At 37.3% G+C, this 19,064-nt stretch overlaps 1 protein-coding gene across 3 annotated transcripts in view; it reads left to right on the top strand.

The window, feature by feature from the left end:
* The window catches only part of grid2 (glutamate receptor, ionotropic, delta 2), a 427,641-nt gene that overhangs the window by 333,582 nt on the left and 74,995 nt on the right, over window positions 1–19,064 (top strand). For all 3 annotated transcript variants that reach the window (XM_084389289.1, XM_084389290.1, XM_084389291.1), the window contains exons 10-11: window positions 5,401–5,598; window positions 11,012–11,324. In XM_084389289.1, coding sequence (XP_084245415.1) covers window positions 5,401–5,598; window positions 11,012–11,324 — 511 coding nt within the window. The remainder of the gene's footprint in view (window positions 1–5,400; window positions 5,599–11,011; window positions 11,325–19,064) is intronic.

Here is a 19,064-nt window from a genome sequence, read left to right as displayed (position 1 = left end):
GTTGGATTTTTCCTAATTTTTTAAATTAAGGCATTAAGTTCAATTTCCAAAATATGATTTTTTATTCCTCTTTTTAGTCAACTTTAGCATGGGTGTATTCACTTATGCATTGCACTGTGTATATATATATATATATATATATATATATATATACATACATACATACATACATACATACTGTACATTACTTTATTATTAATTTATATGAATATACTATAAACAGTACTGTGCAAAAGTCTTTTTTTTACAGAAGTGCCTAAAACTTTTCACAGTACTGTAGCTTTGCAAGTAGGTTTCTTCAAGCGTCCTGGAGACGTTGACGCAGTTCTTCTGGATTTAGTTTGTCTCAGCCTTTTCTGTTTTTTAATGTAATCACAGATAGACTAGATCATGGTGAGATCAGATATCCGTGTGGAGCATATACTGGCTGTTGTCAGACTCCTTGTACATACATAAAATCTCACTGCATTATTACAATTAATGGCAAAATTAATGTTTGGAAATGTAAACTGATATTTCCCACTGACACACAGAAAATACTAACGTGCCTAAGACTTTTGCACAGTAGTGTGTATGTGTGTATGTATATATATATATATATATATATATATATATATATATATATACATATATAAGAAGTCTCTTATGCTCACCAAGGCTGCATTTATTTTAAGAAACATAAAGTAAAAACCATAATATTGTGAAATATTTGTATGGGTTTTTAATGTAGAGTTGAATAAAATAATAGATCGTCACATCATCGACCCAAATGCATGCCCACAGCAATAACACTTGAAGAACACAGGATGATGCTAATGTTAGCAACATTGTTGCATCACCTTTGCTCCATGTCTTCTATCGATTTCCAAAGTAGAGATTGTCCAGAAGATCAGTGTGAATTTGAACCACTGCGTGTGTAGTTGGGTGGAAGGAATGGCTTTATAATGAGGGAGGGAATCAATGCAACATGGGTTGAACACAAGTGTGGGGAGCCGTACCCCTTCTAGGCCAGCTCAATAAGAGCAAGGCTTCATCTCAATGTAGATAAAAAACGATATTGGAGGAATCCTGTTAAAAGGGTCATTGTCGCTGTGCTTTTGCCCCTAGTCTAAGTGCTACAGATATTCTTCAGATCGTGCTGATGGCCGAGTGGTCCGGGATAATCTAGCAGGGTCTTGCACAAGCCCCTCAGAGGGAGGTCTGATAGATGGCACCTCGTGGCTATAGTGCGAGTTGGCATGCATATCCTCACTTCCTCTAATAGCTTATTGAGCGAGGGGGGTCTGGTGAGGATTAGAAAGCGCTGGTTTAATGTGAAGGCTGCATGCAGTCAATAACGCTCCTTCCATGATAAATCTGCCTGACATATTCCCAGAAACACTTCAGACATCAATAGGGATTTGTTTAAGAGAATATGAAAAATAAACAGCAGGCTATTATTTTCACTGGGCCGCTGGCACCACACTACCGTGGTATTGGATTGCAATGGAATGGAAAGAGGAAGATGTTTGCTGCACCTAGACACGACCACAACGCAACGCTGAATGTCAGCAGAGACCGTGTCTACTAGACGATCACCTGTAAAGGCCTTGTCGACATGACAGTCACTGGCACAGGTCCTCAGCAGAGACCACAAGAACCAGATAGGTCCTCGCACAGACCCTATGGCAAGCTTCGGCTCCATACCGGCGTGATGAATCATAATGACACTGTGTTCGTTAGTTGGCCAGAGGAGAACTGGCCCTCCGACTGAGCCTGGTTTCTCCCAAGGTTTTTTTTCTCCATTCTGTCAGCTGATTGAGTTTGGGTTCCTTGCCACTGTCGCCTCTGGCTTGCTTAGTTAGGGACTCTTAATACTGTACTGACACTGTTGTATGAGAACTGAACTGAGCTGGACGATGACATAATTTTTTTAAATGAACTAATTTAATAATTTATCTTTACAACAGATCTGAACACTGATCTGACTTCAGATGAACAATAGATAAACAGTAATTTTTCCTGTTTATCACTGTAAAGCTGCTTTGAAACAATCTGTATTGTATAATGCGCTTTATAAATAAAGGTGGCTTGACTTGACTTTGCTGTTCTCAAATGGTTGGTCATCGGCCTTCAGCTAGCAGCTGTGTGTTGAATGCAGCCATTCAGGCCTGTGAAAGCTCCTTGCTAAGTTGAGCTCCTCCAACTTTCGACTTCGCAAGATTGTGCTCAGCTAGAGTTTAGAAATCTGTTGCAGTGCAAATAAGGGAATCTAATTTATTTTTTTCATAAATGCATGTTTTATCAATACTCCCATGGCCACAGAATATGCAAAGAAGTTGGTGAGGCTTGGTTGAGCTGCATTAGAGAAGATGAAGAGTGTTGTCACTGTTTTTTCCACCTCAGAAAAAGTTTGTCCTAAGGCTGACGAACTTAGAGAGGTTACATTTATTTTTAACACTTTTCCTGAAGATTGTAACCTCGACGTTTGTCTGTGCGCTGCACATTTTACAGAGAACAGCAAACAGACAGAGTACAATGCAGGCTATATGCACAAAAGCTTCTCCTGAAAGACGTAGCCATTCCCATTTTGTCGAGACAATCTGTTGTTTATGGGATCACAACTTGTAAGTATGTCTTATTATTTGTAGTTGTGTTTTCTGTTAACAGCTCCAAGTATAAGTTTTATGTAGTTGCTATGATAGCTATGATGTAAACGAAGGGCAAAGCTTTGCCTCTGCTAGCCTGCTTACTAACATTACAGTATTGATGTAGTGTTTACTTTAGCTTTGTAAGCGCTTTTGTAAGACTGTTCACCGCCCCTTAGGAAAATTATCCATGATTTTGTGATCGATAACATCGTATCTATATTAAAATTCCCCCCAAAAATACACCACTCTGAAACGTCCTGTGAAATCCGTGCTTGAAATCTGTTCAGCATGATCCTCTTGTTCGTTAAAATTGTCAGAATCGGGCTCAAAATGGTTTGAAATTGACGCCATTGTTAATATTTACATCTGAGTAGAGCTCGCAGTTATGAAGGGGCGTGAAATATCCTGAACACGCGCTTAAACGCTGCCAATCACAACACACTGGGCCAGCTAACCAATCACAGCACATTTCGTATTTCAGAAGGAGGGGCTTCATCGAAAACAACGTGTTCAACCAAGAGAGGAGCAGTAAAATATGTAAAAAATAAAGTGTTTTTTGAACAATCAAGCATTAAAACATATTCTAGTATACCCCCAAAACAAAAATCAAGACTTCGTAAAAGGGCATAATAGGGACCCCTTTAACAAAAAAGCTTCTGATTTGTGATTTCCAGTAAACTATGGATTCAACTACATTTAGACTTGATGATGTTAAAGGGAAAGGAAAGGCATGTTCACAGTGATATTTTAATCTGGGGTTGAAGAGGGAGAAGACTTCCCCCCTTTGTAATTTTTAGTGTTGAATTTTGTTATGTTACTCTTAAGAACCTAGTGTTGTGGTCCTCAAGTTGGTCTTGAAGAGTCCTTCTTTTAGGAGCCTTCTGTTTTCAGAAAGTCCCTCAACATATATACTCTACCATAAAAACTGGTCATTCTACCCCACCACAAAAAGATTTGTTACACCTCCTTCTCCTCTGTACGATCAGTTCACCTGACAGGGTTACATATATCCCTGCCGTGCTTCTAATTGCGGGAACTACTGTAGCTTGTCCTTGAGAATTTTTTCACAATTCGATGCAACAGCTGTCAGCATTACTGACGACATTTCCACTGCTCACATAGAGTCCCTCTCTAAACTTCCTCCTTATAAAAATCTGTATTTTCTCTGTGTGACCTTCAGGAACTCTCCAGAGCCAGTTTGGCAGTGTATGACAATGTTTGTAGACCTTTTATGAAACACCAGTAGGCCCCAAGCTCAGACTAAATCCAAATCGCATCATATCCACCTCCACAATAGTCTGCCAAGCTGGTTTTGGAGATCCTTGGAGACTCCGTTCATCTTTCTCGGTGGAGAACGACTAATCAATTCAAATGGCGGTCGGTCTCGCTGCTTCAGAAGAATGGTTTCTTCAGCCATAGGCAGAGCTAATGCTTGTATGATGAGTGAAAATCCGGGTATATATTTTTTGTTTAAAATCCTTCTCGTAAAGACTTAATTTCTTTGATGTGAGCACAGTAAAACCTTAAATCCCTAATTGAGCATTAGGGATCTTATGAGTCTGTCAGAACCCACTATGAATATTGTATGACTGACAAGCACCATCAAGTTAAGGAATGTTTGATAAATGTGAATCTTAATTTAGCACTGAGAGAGAATGGGTTCTTCAGACCCCATATTGAATATTACTTTTTATTATTATTGTTGTTTCAGAGCATATTGCCTACCTTTTCATTCCAAGAAATTCAGAACTGATTTGAAATGTTTGAAGGGAACTATGCAAATCGCTGGAGAAACTTTCATTACTCTGAGATTACATTGTGACGAAATGCTAATAAATTACCAGGTCTCAATTGGGGAAGTGCTGTTAATGCCGATCTTGTCCTGGTGTGACAGCGAGACATGATCAGCTTACAGTAGACTAAATTCAGAATGTGCCTATAATTTGCTTTGAAAATAGCAACATTTGCACTTTGAAATGAATCAGAGAATTACTATAAATAGAAAAATATAGATGAGCATATTTTTATCTTGACATAAGGTTTTCTATTTTATTTCATGCTTAATGTTGCTGTTGTTTTTATTTTATTTTAAATAATTTTCATTTAATTTTAGTCTATAGTATGAAAAAGGGACCAAACTAAAATATAGACCTGCTGTGTGATATTCACTATATCCTTTCCCTGGGTCACTTTCAGTTCTTCTCTGGCTGAAGTTTAAACCTGTAGCCTTTGTAAGGCCAGCCCAGATCCTCAAACAAATAAGCACCTCTTAGCATCTCCTGTATTTTCTGTAAAGATTCACTCAACTATCCTAAAACCAAAGCTATACATATTTACTTTCCTCACATTACTCTTGATTGGATTTGACATGGCACTAATTCCTGCCTGACTTTTTTTTTTTTCTTCTCTGAATTATGCCACAGCTCATAAGGGGAGGTTAAAGCCAAGTGACATTGCCTCCTGCTGAAAATAAAATCAAATTATGAGCATTAGCTAAGCCGCTGTAGGAGCTTATGTGTCTGCTTCAGGTAAACACATGTGTCAGCTCCAGGAATGGATCTGCCACCCTCAGAATCATGAACGTCAAGCTGTGACTCTAAAACCGGTGCCCTCACTTACCTCAATGTCCGTAGGCATTACCATTGGACTATTTGTGTGTGTGTGCGTTTTAATCCATCCTCTGCAACCTTTTTTTGTTGCTTTTAGCTAGATGATTTAGTCCCTTTATAACCTGAAATAAATTTTTTTTTTTTGTTATTGCTCATTCCAGGAAGAACCATTTGTGATGGTCTCAGAAAATGTGCTTGGGAAACCTAAGAAGTACCAGGGGTTCTCAATCGACGTACTGGACGCTCTCGCCAACTACCTTGGTTTCAAATATGAGATCTACGTGGCCCCTGATCACAAATATGGCAGCCAGCAGGCTGATGGGTCCTGGAATGGTCTTATTGGAGAACTGGTTTCTAAGGTAAGATGTTTATCTAGATTATAAATACGGCCCAACTCTGCCCTTAAATGTGTATATACATTACATGGCCAAAACTATGTCGACACCCCTTATAATAACAAACTTGGCTATTTTAGCTGTATCCATAATCAACCAGTGCAAAAAATGTAGCATATACCATTAAAATCTCATTAGACAAACGTACTTTTTATTAGACTGAAAACGATCTCCACATATTATATATACGAAAGACAGTATTTCAAGTGTTAATACATTTAAAGCTCAAAGGACCATTTCAAACCCTTTTAATGATGCAGAATTATTTTAGCGCGGTCAGCACTGCCTTTGATATGACTAACATAATACAGTCTGACTGAATGCAGCAGATTTATGTGCTTTCCTTTGGCTTTCTCAAACTATCTTGGGCTTTTCATTTTCCCTGGTATTCCCAAACAGTCTGCACTGCTTTGATAAAGAAGAGCACAGATTTCTTACATGTGAAAGAGGGGAAAAACCTCATACTGCAATGTTGTCCGCTGGCAGATAAACAAAAGGCAAATCTCACAGCAGTAAGAGGTCAGATACACATTTTCAGGGCCATTACTCCAAACATCCCGCTGTTTTCCATTCCACAGCTTTTTCAGGTCTGCGACACACCTCCATCCCTACTGCTTCCTGTGCTGAGAATATTCCTCACCACTGTTCTGTCAGGGAAACGGAAACATGAGCCACAGTGTACTGCCGCTTATCTTCATTTCCAGAGAGATAGACCAAAACACAAGGAAAATATTAAGGAGCTATAATCCCATTGTAACGGTCTCTGTTGACACATTGTTTTCCAGCAACTTCACATCTGTGTGCTTTCATGATAGAGTTTTTTGATTTTTCGTTTGCTTTTTGTGTTCTAATCATGTAAAAAAGGCTGTTATGACATGATACTACAGGACAGGGCATTACAGAGGAAACAAAATTGTTCAAAAGTTTGGGGTCAGTACGATTTTTGTTCTTCTTTTTTTTGTTGAAGTAAAAAAGAACTTTCTAATAATGAATAATATTCTGGAAGAATGAGTTAAATTGATGACTGAAGTGATAGTGAAAACTTTACATTGTTACAAAAACATTCTATTTCAAATCAATTCTAGGGATTGGCACGAGTTCTCCAGTACTAGAGTGTTAGCGTAAGAGGATAGAATATAGTTTGTACAGTATAAAAATCATTACGCCTATGGAGACTTCCCATAAACAACAAATGCCAACGTGTGTGTGTGGACATACAGTATATATAAATAAATGAACAATTTTCAAAAAATGTAAACAATAAATGAGCTTTGCCATCACATCAATAAATTCAATTTTAAAATAGAAAATAATTATTTTAAATTGTAGTAATATTTCACAAATATTACTGTTTTGGTACTTAAAACAAAATGATCAATCATATCTGAATATATGACCATTTCTGCTTTTCTAAGCTTTTTTTTATTTGGCAGTCCATGAAATTAGTAGATTTAGTCAGCTGTGAGTTAATTGTGTGTGGTGGCGTAAAATCAGGATGTAGTGATTACGTTTTGTGCATGTCCTCTTTCTTCTTACACAAGTGTAGATTGTTAATTCACTGATCTAACAAATCATCAGTGTGTGTCAGAAGCTGCTCTCTAGAGTCCTGTCAGCTATGCTCGTGTAAAGAAGTGCCCATTTGTTGAAAACGTTGAACTGTTTTTTTTTTCTTTTTTGTTTGTTTGTTTGTTTTGTTTGTTGCTTTTAGATGTTTTATAAAGCCAGCACTTGACAATACACTTTTTTTTTGGTACTATTTTCACAGAATAAGTGGTGAATTTTCAAAGCTCTTAGTATTCTCCCGACAGCTCATCAAAAGGTCATTTTTTTTCAATTCAATTTCCAAGTCAATTTGCAATTGACTTGGTACAATAGACAAATAGACAAGTACTACAAATCACACAACCAAAGTGTTTCATAAATACAAAGCTTTCATGTCAAGTAACTGTAATTATAATACAGTTAACAATGGATGAATATTAAAGGCATTATGGATTTTATGTCTCTTTGGTCCTCAAATGATGACTACAGTACATTACAATACCGTAACTTTTTTTTTTCATTCGACACCTCCAAGGGCAGTTTAAAACATGTATCTTGTATTGTCTGCTGTTGAATTACTGTAGCTGACTGATGCAATTACTGAATTTGAACTAGACGTCTGTGCAATAAATACTCTTTTTGAAATGGGAAAGGAGTTTTGAGATAAAAGTATAATCGTACATCAAAGTCTCATCTTCAAAGAGCACAGACATTTTTATTCTTTTTATGATCCCTTCAATTTTGGCATAATTCATCAATAAAGTTAATTCACTAGCTTTTTATTTAGGTGTACCACTAGCATACTATCGCTGCATCTATTTTGTTCTCATTTTATGTATTCTCTATTGTGAAAGTGTCATTTGTCAGGCTCTTGTTATAGCAGGCAGTCTGGTACTTCTAAGTTTCTAGGTCGAGACAATCAGAGGAGCACTTGTTGTGTGGATTAACATTTGTGAAGTGATCCGGCCGCCGGATGCTTCTCTAACCCTGCTCAAACACAGAGGTCCTGTGGGGGTCCCCGATCTCTGAAGGTGGCCAGGCGGGTTAATGGGAGTCAGACAGGTGACTCTGGCTCTCGCCCTATGATAATGACATGCCTTTGTTCTGCCGATGGTAATGTCTCTTGACAGGAACTCTCTGAGGCTGCAGAGGTCTCATCTAATCTCAGCGCTGCTGTGCGCACCTAGTCACAATAATTTCCAGAACTGCCAAATAAGAAAAAGAAGACAAATTAGATGTTGTTGGTTTTTTGTTTTTTTTTGCATTTAAATGCCTTAGAAACAATTTTAGTTTTTGGCAGCAGTGTTACCTCAGGATTCACTAGAGGAAGTTTATTTATTTATATTGTGATTGGGGACAATGAGGAGTGCTGTGTATTTGCACATTTACTGATTCAACATAATGTAAATTATTGTCTGTCACTAAGCTGATTTTTTATTTTTTTATTTTTTTTTATATGGGATAGTAAATGGACATTTTTCATTATGTCTGTGGGTCCGGTACCTTCTGCTCATTTTATTTTCGACTGAAAAAGAAATAAAGAGAAACGGAAATGGAAAAACATTTAAGAAATGTAAAAACAAGAAAAATGAGATTACGCTTTAATATTTGTTTTGCATGAATGGGCTGCCCTTTGTCAGATTAGTCAACCCTCCCCGTCTTCTGCACTTCAACTTGGTACGCAGCAACTGCAAGCTCACATTTTCAATGAGAGAGACACAGCAGGCGGACCAAGCTTGTTCACGAGAATCCTGCGCTTATAGTGCAAGATTAAAAATATTGCAGAAGGTACACGGACCTTTGTGTCCAAGTATATTGAAGGTGGATGTTTTTCATATTGTTTTTCACCATACAAACACATTACTTTTAATCATTCTGTTTTATACATATATGTTTATGCATTTGGAAGATGCTTTTATCCAAAACAACTTGCATTGCTTTCAAGGTGTACATTTTTTCAGTTCATCCATTCCCTGAACCCAGCAATTTAACCCATGGTCTTGATGTTGCGACCACCATGTTCTGTTTAAGCTACAATAGCTGCATTTACCAATAAAAAGTTCTAAATAATAAATTAATATTTTACTAAGCCACTTTGCTTGAAAAATGACACAGAGACTTGAGTGAACATCAGTGTTAAGTACGTTTTAACTGATTTAGTGAATCAAATTAATCAAACTAACACAATTTATGCTACTGAAGTTTAAATCAAAGGCTATATTAAAGCGTTCATATCACAAGAAATAAAATTGTCCTTGATTATGTGATAAAAGCGTTGTACTATGAAAGTACTGTACTATTCTTTTGCATCTCAAAATGTTCTTCCTAGGGAGATGTATTGAAACTAAGCTGTAAAAACATCTTTCAGACTTCCACAGGTTTCTGACCTCAGACATGTATAATATAATATTTAACGAGGTTGTCTTATTTCACATTTGAACTTGTTGCATCACAAAAAATTTTTTTCATGTTATCCATTTTCATTAAATAATGGTTTATAAATATTTAGAAAAAAGCGCATTAACACATGTGATACAGAAAAATATTTAACACAATTAACGCAGCATCCATTTTTTTCCGTCATCCTTTGGCTAACGTTACATAGAGCCATAAAAGCCCAAAAAAGTGAATGTAGTGTGGTTCTGGCACACGTCCGTAAATCTCCTGTCTGACACACACACACTTGCGCACAGAAAGCCGCTTCAGACAGCGCTTGAATGGAAAAAAAACACACAATTATGCAAAATGGCAGTTTTGTCGAGGATCCTCGCAAGCAAAGTTTTAAATTAGTTAAATGAAGCCTTAAATGAACGTAAAGAGTTGTGAGAAAATGGGGGGCATGTCAGATCTGCGTCATGTGCACCAGGTCTTAAAGTGACAGCAGCCTAATAAACCTGATGCCTTCTGTCATTAAGGATAATCAAAGAACAAAAGAAAAAGAGAAAATCACTCACTGCTCGACTTAATAACCTTTTTAGCTTTAATAAGGATTAATCTATATTTAATTTATAATTTATACAGTGAAGACTGTGAAGAAACAAGAGTTCACTTAAATTAAAAGTTATTATCTTTTATAAAAGCCTAATAAATGTTCAAATTGATAGCTTTCAATTACACTGTAATGCTGAATGGCTATAATAAATGGCTAAATAAACATTTTCATATACATCAATAGCAGTATTTTAACGGTGATACTGGCTTCCTTTTTTATAAAAAGATACCATTAAACAAATATTTAAAATATAGGTTGTTTATATAGTTTATAATATATAGTTTCTGCATTCATTTAGTTTAAATGTGAAATTATTACAATATAAAAACATATAAAATTAATTACAGAAAAGTGTGCAATTAATTAGTTGTTGTTTTTTATCGATTGACAGCACTGTGTTTGGTATCACTTTACAATAAGCTCTTATTAGCTGATGCATTAACTAACATTAACTAACAATGAGCAATACATTTTTAACAGTTTATTAACATTAGTTAAAAATACAACTGTTCATCCTCTTTTCATTTTAATGAAATTAACATTAATTTAGTTAGTTCATGCTAACTAATGTTAACAAATGGAACCTTGTAAAGCCTTATCAATTTTTTGAATATTTAAAACTTTAAAAAATATTTTTGATTTTTAACTTATAATTATGATTGTTAATGTGTGTTTTCTGTGAAATTCCGCTCTAATTTAAACCTTTTTTTTTTTTAGTTTGCATTGCTCTATGTCCACTATTTGTCTTGTCTTATGCTATAAGCGCGATACACATATGAACCTGTTCTTTGCACAATCTGGTTTTAAATATGTCCGTTTTCTGTGTGTCTTTTTGTTGGGCAGAGAGCAGATGTAGGTCTGTCAGCCCTAACCATCACCCCTGAGCGGGAGAGCGTGGTAGACTTCACCACCCGCTACATGGACTACTCCGTCGGTGTGTTGCTGAGGAAGGCGGAGAGGACAGTGGATATGTTTGCATGCCTGGCCCCCTTCGACCTGTCTCTGTGGGCATGTATAGCCGGCACGGTGCTGCTGGTGGGCATTCTGGTGTATCTCCTCAACTGGTTGAACCCTCCCAGACTGCCGATGGGCTCGGTCTCCTCCACGACCCTCTACAACTCCATGTGGTTTGTCTACGGATCCTTCGTTCAGCAGGGTGAGTATGTGCGTGAGCGTGTGATATGCTTTGTGCTGGAAGAAGAAAGGAGATTCAAGAGCGAGAAAAAGTAGAGATATCGAGAACAGCAGGGCAGAAAGATAATTTTAAGTGCTCACTTTCTGTTTAAAGTGTGTCTTTGTGTAGTGCTAGATGTGTGTGTGTTTTGTGCACCAAAGATTATATGTGACAAAGGGAGAAAATGACAAAGATAGGGAGAGTCAAGGGAAAGTGAAAAATTATATGCAAATCATATCTGCACTTTGTGGTTTTCTTTCAAATTTTTAAAGGGTCAAAGCTGTTTTTTGGACAAAAGATGAAAAAAAAAAAAAATCTGTGAGCAGGAAAAGGCAGGGGTAATCTTCAGAAAAGGGAAACAAGCAAAAAAAAAAAAAGAGTGAGTAAAAAAGTTAGTGTGTAAGAAAAGAGGAATACTCCGTCAGTCACTATGAGGGTTTTGTATCCTCAACATGTTGAGCGAACATCAACTGGTATCATTAATTACCAGCAATATTTTGACATGTTTTGCTACAGACTGCTTGTGAAGGCCAATTCCAGTTTTACGGCTGTGACATTTGCAGTCACAATGTGAAATGTAGCTTCTGAGAGAAAATCGACTTTCTACAAATGGTAGAAAGCAAACCCATTTTAAGGGAAATTAACTTGCAGTATGAACTAAACTTATTGTTTGTAGTTCCTCTGTGACTTGAAATGCTTGAAATCTAGAAGCGACAGTATGTACAGAATGAAAGTCTGGTTCTCCATAGGACAGAATATTTTTTTGTGATTATTGTCTTTTTATAGCCTGGGTTTCCCCATGCTGCCTTGGGGGCATGCGATTTTATTCACGCTGCTAGGCAGCCTGGATTCCATGGACCAGATTTTCGCCTCAGCGAGGGGACCAATCACAGAACGGGGAGGGAGCAACAAGACGATGATGACGTCTATGCGACACACCGAAGCAGTTTGTTTATATCTATGGATCCAACATGGCAGCAGACGCGAAGTTACCTTTCGATGCAGCCTTAGATAGTGTTCTAAGTAGTTTAGAACGCAAGTTTATTTTGAAAAAAGAGCAACTTTTTGCGTTAAACCATTTCATAACCAAGAAGGATGTTGGCAGCGAGCTGCTAGGTTGCTTATCGTGAGATTTTAATGGGCTGTTACATCATTTAGTTAAGTGCATGCTATTTAAGAAGCTGGAACGAATGAACAGACAATTAAACGTATGATACCTGGGTTGTGGTTTTCCTGGTGGAGCTGGCACGTGGACTCGGTGGGTTTGGGCAGGTCTTTTTCAAAGCCCTCGGGGTCTTTGATGGTGTAGGCTCGCGTTGCCTTTTGGCTATGTTGCTGTCTGTGTTTCGGAACTCTTCTTCCCATTGCCTGAATGTAGGCAAGTCTCTTTCCAGCCTGGTAATTCCGGAGGATGGCTGGCAGGATCTTCTTGATTGCCCTGACTCCTGTGCGACTGTCACCCCTAATAACGCTAACCTCTCGGATAAACTCTGTGTTTTTTTCGATAAAAACATGTCTGTAGAGTGTCCATATATACCTTCTACCCTCATGTTTGTCTTGCACAAACGGCAATAGCCATCGTGTACACATAAATCTCTGACCCATCGTCTTCTTTCTCGTTGAATTTCTGTCGCTCTACATACGTCATCTGGTATAATTGAAACGATTGGCTATGAGCTACGTACAGGCGCATTTGATAGACATTCGTAGCGCCCAATAAACAGCTCTGGGCATTCGTAAACCACGCCTCTAATACGAGAAAGTGAACATGTGGTTCCCAGACCACGTCTCAATGAGATGAGGTCTGACGTTAGCCAGGCTAGTCTTTTTAGGGAAATATGGACATAATTCTGAAAGCGGTGTTTAAAGAACAGATGATGAAAACATTTTTATTGTCATAACCCTCATGTTGTTTCAAACCTGTATGACTTGCTTTCTTCTGTGGAACACACAAAATGCAGTGGAAGTCAATAGGAGGCAAACATTTTTGGTTATCAACATTCTATAAAATATCTTCTTCTTTTGACGCAAGTTGCCAAAAGTCAGAGTCAGTTTGCAGATTTTGTCCTGCTAGAGTTGACAGATTTCATAGAAAATGGTGTAGTTTATGATGGGCACAGAGTCAGATATTTTTTAGCTTTAGACTACGATTCCATCCAGTCAGAGCATATCAAACATGCATACTATTTTGAGGTTAATTTAGAACATATTTTGTTTCATTTGTCATGCGTCTCCTAGCAACAAGGCTCATGTTTTGAGTTTGTTGTCTTCAGAGCAACTTTAAAGTCTAATATTAAATGACCTTCAGTTTTTTAGTGTATGATGCCCAGTTTTGCATAAAGGTAAATAAAAGCATCTCAAAGTGTGATATATATATTGCAGTTTCACCAGATGACTTGAATAGCTCTATTTGGAAAGAATTAATCATTATAGAATAATTTGGATGATTTTGTAGGGGAGTGAATCTGCATAGAAAATAATAAAGAAATTGCAAGAAATGAACAGTGCTTTAGCTTATGTCTAACAGTCTAGTCTAGTAACAGTATTCAGTTACAGAAATGTAATAATCAAATGTAAAATAACACTGCATAGTCTTTACTGTATAAATAAAAAATAATGAATCTTTGTTAAAGCTACAAAAGTGATTTTCTCTTTGTATTTTGTTTTGTTTGTTTGATTAACATTAATGGCACAGACAGCAGCAGGAATGTTAGTCTGCTGTCGCTTTAAGAGCTAATGTACTGATCCAATATAATGATGCACATCCGTTTTGCGGGTTCCAAATTGGGTTTCCTTTTGAGTCTTCTTGAGCTTAAATGGTTTAAAATCGATTGAATGTTTAAACTGACAGGATCTACAACAAGTGCAAATGATAAACTTCCACTCAATGATGGTTAAACTTTGCAATTAATCCGAGAATTATGTGCGTTTCAAACCTTGTTGCCGGTCTGTACTATCAACTACGATCCCTACTTGACATTGCACATCCTGCGATGTGACTATCGTGGTATCGATGCTAAAATGATATATAGTGCAGCCCTGCATGATATGTAAACATAGTAAAAACAAATTACAAATGTCTTTCTGTCAAGTGCCTATAAATGCAATTACATTTCCTATTGATATTTTTTAATTCAAGACTATGTCCTATGTAAACAGGCACATAGATGTGGTATAACCATGTCTGTAGCCAATTTAGTTGTTATGGGAAGAAGGAGGCGGGAACATTTAACAACTTTAATAAATAAACAAATACAAAATGAAAGTAAAGACGGCAGCCCCTGACGGACGACTGCCGCCACATATTAAAAACAAAACATAACATAAATTATAGTCCAGGCCTGGTCCTCTCTCGTCCTTCACTGTCGTCGCTCCTCCTTTTATGCTTCCGGTGCGTCATTATCAATCACGCCACCGCCTCGCGCTGTTCTCTCACGGCCCTCTGCCTCGTCCTGCTTGCCACAATGACTCTGGTAGATACTTATTGATAAGATAAAGTAAAATTATTTTGGAACCATCAAACATGTCTGGTAAATGTTGTTTTATCGGTGCGCACCTCGTGTGGCCGATAAATAGACGATAAAATTGTGTTAGATTATAGTAGAAAGAATTAATACGATAAATTGAGACCTAAATGAGGTTACGCTCCTTGAGTAAACACTTCATTATCCCATGGTAAGGTTGACATTTGCTTGGAATTGCACTTAACCAAAAATCAGTAAATTTACATGAGCGGGTTATAATGATGATGATTATAATAAGACAGCCTAATTGCTCCCTTGTATCTGGGTCCATTTCTTTTCTAATTGCAATCTATGCTTCTTTTTGAAACATGCTCATTATAATGAGAAGTCAGTTCATTAATGCGCTTTCATCAGACCAGTGAACCGAGCTCGGTGTCTTTTTAGGATGAAATTGTTTAAATGGAGCTGATTGTATACTGTGGAATATGCTACGGCACCAGAAGCAAACAAAGATGGAAATGCATACACACAATTGTGCTGTGTACTTACATGCATTCCCCGACCACTTAAAACATCACTATCATCCTTTTGTCTTGCAGTCCTGTTTGATGTTTTGTGGAGAGCTGGTTGTACAAATACACCCGATCTCTAAAACAAGAGAGACGTGAGTGGGGAGAGAAGGGACGTAGCTAGAATGGCATAGCTAGAATCGGTCTCTTTGATGAGTCACTTTCATCTGCCTCACAAAGACCTCTGCCTCTCTCCTCTGATGCTTCTTGACTTTTTGTTTTATATATCCCCCTTAAACAAATGTAATTTTCACATTCCTTTCTTTGCTCCAGTATTTTATACAGAGATAAATTAAATGTCATGTGCTGTTTCATGTCAGCATCTTTGCATATTGTTTTTCCAAAGTATAGCGTAAAACCTATAAAAAAGATTTGAAACAACTTCACACCTCAAATTGGTTTTAATGAATTATAACAGAATTATTCATTCTTTCATTTAAATAATTATTTAATAATAATAATAAATAACGTAACCTTGATTTTGCTTGTTTTTTTAAAGCACCTGAAACAAAACCGGTTAAATGAACAATATTTCATTGTTGTTGTTGTTTCAGTCTTTAACTGTTGCAATGATTTGTAAAGCTTATGGCACAGATAACACATGCTGAGTAAACTAATTCAAAACCATTCAAAACCAACTGAGGGCTTAAAGGAGCTCCTTTTACATCTTTTAAATCCCCGAAGATTTTGTGAAAATGTTTCTTTATCTGTGTGCATTTGTAAGTAAAACGTGTAGATTCGTAATTAATGCCAAGCTCCCTGATGTCTTAAGCTTACCAAGAAACCGCTTTTAATTAACTGAGAAAAAGCATTGTGCCATAAGATCTTTGAAGCCACCTGTTGACTGCTCCATAACCTTTCTTGTACTGTAAAACTGTAATTCACATTTTTCCCCTTTATAATGCCCAGTAATCCTGATAAGCGCTTTCATAAACAACACTGTGCAAAATGCAACACTGTACGTTTTTTTGTAGCATGTTATTTTTCTTTATTACATTTTTATTATTAAATATACATATACAGAATATTTTTTTGTTTGCTACCACATCAACATGGGCGGCTACAAGAGGGCTTTCCAGGGCTTAAGCCCCAAATGTTTTTAGTGTTTTAGTAAAGCCCCGAATGTTTTTATTATTATTATTGCCTTATGTTTCCCACAAAGTTTTCAATCCCAGTAATTTTGTCACAAATAAAATCATTCAAAGCTGCAATCTGCTCTGGGAATCAGGGGCATTTGTAATTGTAGTTTATTCTGCAGAAAAATGAAAGCTCATTTAAATTATTGATCAAGCCTTCTGTTGTGCAGACAACCCCAAAGAAATGTATCGTTCTTGCAAAACCTGCAAACTTTAGAAGGTCCAGCAGCTATTTTTCTGAGGAGAGTCCATTTTAACAGCCTGCTAAAGGATTAGTTCGCTTTCAAAAAAAATGTTGCTGATAATTTACTTGGATTTATGTCATCCAAGATATCCATGTCTTTCTTTCTTCAGTCAAAAAGAAATTAAGGTTTTTGAGGAATGGAAGAAAATCACACTCTTCAGAAACAATCACAGAATATTACAGAGCTCGTGTTTTAAAGAAAAGCACACATGTGGAATGACCAATTCACAAAAAACGCAATGTTAGGGAGCTTTCACACCTGAGCATTTGTTTCGGAACCTGATGTGTTAAGCCAAGTTTTCTCCCTTCAGTTCGTTTAGGCATATGTTAACACGGCAATCGCGCTCGGATCCGCACCAAAACAACCGCTCGAGACCTCCTGAACGAGGTTGAGTTGTATACAGACAGTCACAGAGTGCCACAAACAAACAGCAGCCACCTTTTACAGTTCCTCCTGAACCAAAAGAACGAGCTTTATGCTGCGTTCACACCATGTCATAAAGACAATTAAGAGATGGCAACCCATGACGCTCTACTCGGAACTGTTTTCGTCTACACTATCAATGCCAAAATGAATCTGCAGCAGTCAGGTGGTATAAGTTAGTTGTTTACGTTCATTATTATTGTTGTTTTTTTTTTTTTTTTTTTTTTTTATTGTGCAAGGGGTGAAATTACAGTGAGAACAGTGTATGTATATACAGTGAAACAGTGAAACATCAAATTGGATCTCAACGGAGCAACAGTTGAATTGTTTGAATTTCTGAATAGAGATGTATGTTTGTGTGCTCTATATAGCTAATGACATTAGCATTAATAATATTATCAACATAACAACATAACAACAACAAAAAAAAAAAAAGGGGAAGAAAAGATACTACTGTCACCATTCCGACTACTTATGATAACGATAGTAATAATAATAAAAATGATAATATCAATAATTACTACCATTATTTCCACCAGCATCATAATATACAATAAATAACTAAATGCAGTAGCAAATAATTATCCCTAATATCCAGTCGTGTTGTGTTTTGTCATGTCTCCGCACTGCCAACCACAGCCTGTAGGATGTGCCCAGAACGTGCCACCCATCAACAAGGGAAGATACCGTAGAGCCCAGAACACCCCAAGTACCCTGGCAACTCCCACCATCGCAGACAAGCCGCTACCACCAAATTGCCAGCCTTGGCCTAGTTAATGTGACAATGTTCCTAATCTAATATGTTGCATTAAAATGAGACATGGCATGAAACACAGACCCAGGGGTAGCCAGTTGATGGCAAGGCCCGAGTGGAATTCTGACCTCTGCCACCCCTGTGCTATCTAACCTCGGTCAGACTCAGAAGTAACGCACCATGCTTACCCTGGTCTATATGTGTTTTTTTTTTTTGTTTTTTTTTTCTTCTTCCTTTAATTTAGGCTATTTATTTATTATCATTATTATTATTATTATTATTATTATTATTTTTATTTTTTTTAAATAAGAACAACTAATTAGATGCAAAAAGACAATAGTGTTGCGGCTGTCCAAGCCCAGCCCAGAGCACCCCGGGAGCTTCATTATGAACGTTCATTATTATTGTAATGTTATGTGCTTTGAGGCATAAGGTAATTTAACTTCGTCTCTCGTTTTGTGGCGCTTTGCAGACTCGTTGCGTTCATGTGTTTTGGAGGAGACGTGGCTTTTGAGAGCGCTCTGAAGAGAGGGTGGGATCTTATGCTTTCAAAGCTAGCTTGCTATTGCTAGCCACTCCAAAATTGTCTACCCTACCTTTAATGTGTGCCCCCAGATTGTGTTCACACATCTGTTTAACTCAACCCCCACTCCTCAAACCAACCTTTACATGCATACACACATTAAATAGTGTGGCATCACAATGAATATGAGGGCCACAGGCCCCTATCAGTGCTTTCATCTCAGCTCTTCTCTTTTATTCCTTTCATCTTCATTCTGACTGAGCTCCCCCTCGCTCCACCATCAAGTCTGAAATATGAAAAGTGCATTCTCGAATGTTATAGATTTCACTCTTTTTTTCAGCCTAGTCATATGTCAGTCTGAAGAGAGGCATTATAATGGCTTTGAAGAACCCTGTTTTTGTCTGACACTTAGAGAGGAGAACAGAACAAGCTATTTATTTCTCTTTTCATTCTTTTTTTTCCCTCAAACCACATGTCCTTTACCTTATCGCTGACGCACAGAGTCCTAGCGCTGGGTTCCTCAGCATGGCACAGGATTTGCTCTGACTACCATTAGCTTTAATCTGTACAACCATGGGCAAACCAGCACACAAACACCCTTGGTGGCT

This window comes from Rutilus rutilus (assembly GCF_951802725.1).
Source record: "Rutilus rutilus genome assembly, chromosome: 19".
Taxonomy (NCBI): Eukaryota; Metazoa; Chordata; class Actinopteri; order Cypriniformes; family Leuciscidae; genus Rutilus; species Rutilus rutilus.
Note: the sequence above shows the minus strand (reverse complement) of the source record. Positions and strands in the feature narration are given on the sequence as shown.